This window comes from Dipodomys ordii, unplaced genomic scaffold, assembly GCF_000151885.1.
Source record: "Dipodomys ordii isolate 6190 unplaced genomic scaffold, Dord_2.0 Scaffold108, whole genome shotgun sequence".
Lineage (NCBI taxonomy): Eukaryota > Metazoa > Chordata > Mammalia > Rodentia > Heteromyidae > Dipodomys > Dipodomys ordii.
In genome coordinates this window covers 1244165-1249583 of record NW_012267324.1, presented here as the reverse complement: position 1 = coordinate 1249583, position 5419 = coordinate 1244165, and the positions used below count along the sequence as shown (strand labels likewise).

The 5419-nt window shown below is 65.9% G+C and overlaps 1 protein-coding gene across 3 annotated transcripts in view; it reads left to right on the top strand.

The window, feature by feature from the left end:
* The window catches only part of Gatad2a (GATA zinc finger domain containing 2A), a 26537-nt gene that overhangs the window by 16386 nt on the left and 4732 nt on the right, over positions 1–5419 (top strand). For all 3 annotated transcript variants that reach the window (XM_013028270.1, XM_013028271.1, XM_013028269.1), the window contains exons 3-4: positions 4941–5073; positions 5156–5287. In XM_013028270.1, coding sequence (XP_012883724.1) covers positions 4941–5073; positions 5156–5287 — 265 coding nt within the window. The remainder of the gene's footprint in view (positions 1–4940; positions 5074–5155; positions 5288–5419) is intronic.

Below are 5419 nucleotides of genomic sequence, written 5' to 3'. Positions count from 1 at the left end.
TGGGAGGTGAGTGTGAGGGGGGCAGGGTCCTGTGGGAGGCGAGTGTGGAGGGGGGCAGGGTCCTGTGGGAGGTGTGGGGGGGCAGGGTCCTGTGGGAGGTGAGGGGGGGAACAGGGTCCTGTGGGAGGTGAGTGTGGGAGGGGGGCAGGGTCCTGTGGGAGGTGAGGGGGGGAACAGGGTCCTGTGGGCTGGAGTTGAGGTGTGCCCACCCACCCAGGGGAGATGGGGGGGTGACAGGACTGGTGTCCGTCTCTGGAGACGCCAGCTGCCGTGGCAGGTGGCAGGTGGTATGGTGGCGGGATGGCCCAGGGGAGGCAGTCGGCAGGGGCGGCGCCTGTCCGCAGGCTTCGGCCCCTCGCACTATGGCTTGAGTCGTGACAGGGCCCCGTTGAAGCGGGTGGGGGTCCGTGGGAGCCTGACGGCTTCCACCAGTGGCCTGCCACGCTGTGCCCTGGACACCTGCCCCTGGGCCCTGTGGCTGTGTGGAGAGGGGGCCTGGGGCGCCCCGGGCCGGTGGCCGGGTGGGGGAATCTGGTCAAGTAGGAGGGTGGAGGATGGTGCGGGTGCGAGTGTGCGCTGCTCCCTGTGGTCCCCTTGGGGGTTGGCGTGTTGATCTGCCGTCAACTCGTTCTGGAAATGGTTCTCAGCAGCTGGCAACCCCGCGCAACCCCGGCCAGGGCCTGCGTGTCCGCAGCCCTGCTGCATGCGTGGCCGTGCTCTGGGCGGGGCTCAGGGCTGTGTGGAGGGTCAGCAGGGGTGTGTGCGGGTGATACTTCCCGGGCTGGTGTGGCTGCACATGGGCTTCTGCAGGTTGTGCCCCACAGCCCGGGTCTGCAGCGTGGCCTGGCCGGGCAGTGCAGGCTGAGGGGTGCGGGCGTGGGCGCAGGCCTGCGGCATCAGCTGGGGTGTGGGACCACTGCTGCGGTGTGGAGTGGGGGGGTGGCCTCACCCCCCCCCCGTGCTCCCCAAAGCCCGCAGGACTTGCCTTCATGAAGTCCTGCAGGGCGGTCACACTGCGCATCTCCAGGACATCGGGTGGCTAAGTTTCAGAAATCCCCCACCTGCCCAGGCCTGGGACCTCTGTGGCCCAGAAGCAGAATGTGCTGGGCCTTCGGGGGGAGGGGGGAGAGCCGGGGCTGGTGAGGAGCAGGTGAGCCCCCGGGCAGGCGGCCTGTGGGGTACCGCCTGTGTCTGTAGGAGGCTCCCCCTCCCGTCTTTGGGGGGAGGAGTTGGCTTTTGTGGGTTTCCAGATACTTGAGCCCCAGACTCACACGGCACCCCAGCCCTCACCGTGTCCTGAGTGGGGGGGGCAGTGGCGTTGAACACGATGCCCCTCCGTTGTTCCGCAGGTCAGCTCTGGGCCTGGACGGCCACCCTGGCCCCTTGGTATAGGCAGGCTCGCAGGACCACCACGTCTCTCCCCTGCCTTCCTGTCCTGTGGTATATTGGGGTACTGTGCAGAGTAGGGGGCCTCGGGGAGGTGGGGTGCTGGGTGTGGGTGCTCTCCCCGGCTGGAGTGGAGTGCTGTGTGGTTCTGCGCATGCGCACCCATGCCCAGCCGCACACCCGGCCCGGCTGCTTCCCGGGCTCTGAGGCTGGGACGGCCCCGGTCTGTCTCGGCTCCCCTCGTCTTTCTCTCCGTTCCCAGCTCCCGTGTTGGAGCCAGCCAGGTCTGGGGGCCGCAGCGCCTCCCAGCGCAGGTGTGCTCTGCAGGTGGATTAGCGTCTGGTGAGGGGGTTCACCCCGCACCCCGCCGCGCGTCTTCCCCAGCTCTGCCTGCCCCTCAGGGAGGGGCTGTGCAGCGGGGCAAGGCCCGGCACCCGGGGCTCCCGCCCCCAGCCCATGTTCTGCCCGCCTCTGCCCGCGCCTTGCGGGTGGGGGGGTGTCGAGTCCTCAGGGCCCGCTGGAGCCACGCACATGCTGCCCGCCTCAGAGGGGAGCCATCTTCTGCCTGCTGCGAGACGCGGGGGGGGGGGTCAGGTGGGGTTGTGGGCCGTGTGAACAGGCAGGGGTGGAGCCCAGCCGCCCGGGCTGTGCCACAGGCCGGAGCCCCCCTACCCAGGCGGCTGGCGCAGCCCCTGGGGAGGGAGCGAAGGCGGGTCCTGCAGGGGGGTGCCTGGCGCTGGGCAGGCTGCTGTGAGGGGAGTCCGTCCCCAGGCTGGAAGTCGGGGCCTAGCCGCTGCCTCTGAGCCTTTTCACTCAAGGCTGGTGCTCTGCTCCTTGAGCCACAGCTCCATGTCCAACTTGTTGCTTGTTAATTGGAGATGTGACCAAAACCTGGGCTGGCTTTGGATCCGGATCCTCAGATCCCAGCCTCCAGAGGGTCGAGGCGTGTCTGGAAGGGTGGACTGGGGCTCGCGTGGGGTCAGGCAGGTGCGGCTGGCAGGCCTGTCTGCCTGGGAGTTGAATGGGCGGGGGGGGGGAGGTTCTGGGGTCTAAGGTGAGCGTTTGCTGCGGAGCAGACAGGACTGGTACAAAGCCACCCCCACCCGCCCCCAAGCACTGGGGGGAGCCTTGTGGAGGTGTTCCCCGAGCGTGTGCCAGGCAGGCCGGCCGCTGTGCATGGAGATCTGCGCTGTGCTTCCTGGGTGACAGGCAGCCGCTGCTGCCGCTGAGCCCACCCCCTCGGTGCTTCACCTTGCTGGGTTCTCAGCCAATAGCGAGGGAACAGTGATGGGGAGAGGGGACATGTCCGGCCATTCAGAGAGCCACAGAGCTCATGGACCCCAAGGGCAGCTCTTTGTCCCCTGGAGGACCCCCACCGGCCTGGCCTCAGCCTGGGAGCAGGTGGATCTGGTGGATAAAACTGTGGCCTCCCCTCAAAAACCATGGGTGTTTCTGTCAGGTAGCAGGGCTCGTCCCGTGGGGTGGCAGCCTTGCGGGCCTCTCGGGCGCGGTGGCCGCTCTTGTGTGTAATGGTTGGGTTGCTTGCTTAGACCAGCAGTGTGGTGGGAAGGTCGCGCTGCGCATTCCGTCCCCCCCCCCCCCGGGCTCTGCTGCTCCTCTCCATAATTCCGAACTTCCCCTGAACAAAGCGGGAGCTCATTCCGGCCACATGTTCTTTTTCTTGAATTCTCTCTCCTGGGAAGTCCTGAGACCCTTGAAGTTCTTCTTTCCTTCAGGAACTGAGCTGAAGAAAGTTTTTTCAGTTTGGAAACTAGAGAGCTGGTGTGTGTGTGTGTGCGTGTGTGTGTGTGTGTGTGTGTGTGCGTGTGTGTGTGTGTGTGTGAAAAAGTGGACCAGTGCCAGGAGCCACGCAATTCCCTAAGGGCTGGTGCCACATCGGAAGTGCTTGTGCCCCGGGGAGTCTGGCGCCTCCATTTTCTGAAGCACCTGAACCCTTACCTCCCTTCTCAAAATGAAGGCAGCGTGTCACAGACCGGCTCAAACTGCCCGTTGCCATGGTTTTCACGTTGGAAGGCACAGTTAAAGGGTCACATGACCAGGGAGGGAAATGCCTTTGTCACATGACTTTTGGGTGGCCTGATTAGCATACAGGAAGTTCACTCCCTGCTGTCGGCTGAGATGCTGAGTGATCCTTGATGGTGGGTGACGTCATCTCTGGGATGAGTTATTGATTAGTCTGGCTGAGACGGGGCCTGGGACGGGAGGTCAGGGCGCCCGCGAGGCCATGTCTGCCCGCCCTGGCCCCGGCCTCGGCATGGGTTCAGGTTTGGTTAGACCCTCCTGGAGGCCTTGCATCCCTGTAAGTCAGGCAAAGCCACCCTGGGTGGCGGTCACTCGGCTTTGCCAGGGAGTGCTGTCATCGCACTCTGAGGCCCCACGCGAGTCCTCTTGGGTCCCCTGGACTCATCTGCCTGGGGAGCAGGGGCGCTGCAGTGCTGTGCGGGGTCTGGCCCGGACACCGCAGGTGCTGTGCAGACCCACAGGACTGGAAATGGCCCTGAAAGACTGTCGTGGGGCACTTGGAGCCATCAGTAGCGTGTGGGAGAGACCCACATGAGACGCCCTCCCCTCGAGAGGTGTTGATAAACCTGCGTGTGGGCCGCGCCGCGCCCGTGCCTTGATTGAGCCTTGTGAGTGAGGCTCTGGGACAGAGGACCGTGGCTCCAGAGTGGCCTTGTCCCCTGCCCACTCTCCTGAGGACGCAGCCCCCGGGCACGCGCAGTGGAGCGGTGTGGGTCACTGTCCTCCACTGGGGTCCGCTGCAGAATGCGGGCACAACTTTGAGCTGTGACTTCAGCCAACTTCGTCCCGTTAACTTCGTCAAACCCCGGGCCGCAGCGCCACCTAGTGGGTGCCCGGCGTCTTCAGCCGCACGCTGTGCTCAGCCCGGAGCACCTCCCCCTGCAAACGGCTGCTGGAGTGGGTGGGCAAGGGTTTCCCCCCCGCCCCCCGCAAGTCCCACCTCCCCACGTCTCCTCGGCAACACCACAGCACACAGCTGGTCATGAGGTCTCGGACACGTCAGGCGTTGGCGTGTCCAGCCTGGCTTGCATGTGTGGGAGTGGAAGCTCCCGCCAGGGTGTGCAGAGGGCTGGGGCCCGAGGGTGTCTCGGCTTTGTCCGGACCCTTGGTGAGCCGCAGGGCTGGGCCCTCCAGGGGCGAGGAGGCCCCAAGGGTGCTTCCAAGAGTCCGCAGGGCTGGGGCTGGAATGCCCAAAAGTCAGAGCACGCAGGTCTTGGGGGAATGTGGTGTTTTGGGGATCAAAGCTTGTAGCCTGCGCTACAGTTGTGGAAATACACCCAACAGGCGACTCAGGCTCATGAAGCCGTACCGGCACATGTCCCGTGCGTACCGGACCGAGGGCACGGGGTGAGGACCTGGCTGTGGGGGTGCTGTGACATGTTATGGAGGCCCAAGGCAAAGCTAGCCACGCGGGACCAGCGTAGACAAGCCAGCCGGGGGCAACCTGCTCTCTGCCCTTGGCCGTGCACCCTCCAGCCACCCCGCGCTAACCATCCGCCGTCTGCCTGCAGCAACATGAAGCCCGAGAAGAGACCCCCCTCGCCCGACGTGATCGTGCTGTCGGACAACGAGCAGCCGTGCAGTCCGCGGGTGAACGGGCTGGCCAAGCTGGCCTTAAAGGAGACAGGCACCGAGGCCCTCCTGGTAAGCCCGGCCGCGTGGGGGCCGCACCGCACACAGGGGCTACACCGCATGCGGGGGCGCTCACGCCACCCCATCCTTGCAGAAAAGCAGCCCGGAGGGCCGGGAGCAGATGATCAAGCAGCTGAAGGAGGAGCTGAGGCTGGAGGAGGCCAAGCTGGTCCTGCTGAAGAAGCTCAGGCAGAGTCAGATCCAGAAGGAGGCCGCCACGCAGAAGGTGCGGGCTGCCCCCTGCGGGGCTGTGGGGGGGGGCTAGGGTGGAGGGTCCGCGGGCAGGGGCTCAGGTCCCCTCCATGCCTGCGGGCAGGGGCTCAGGTCCCTTCCATGTCTGCCGGGGGGGGGGCTGGGG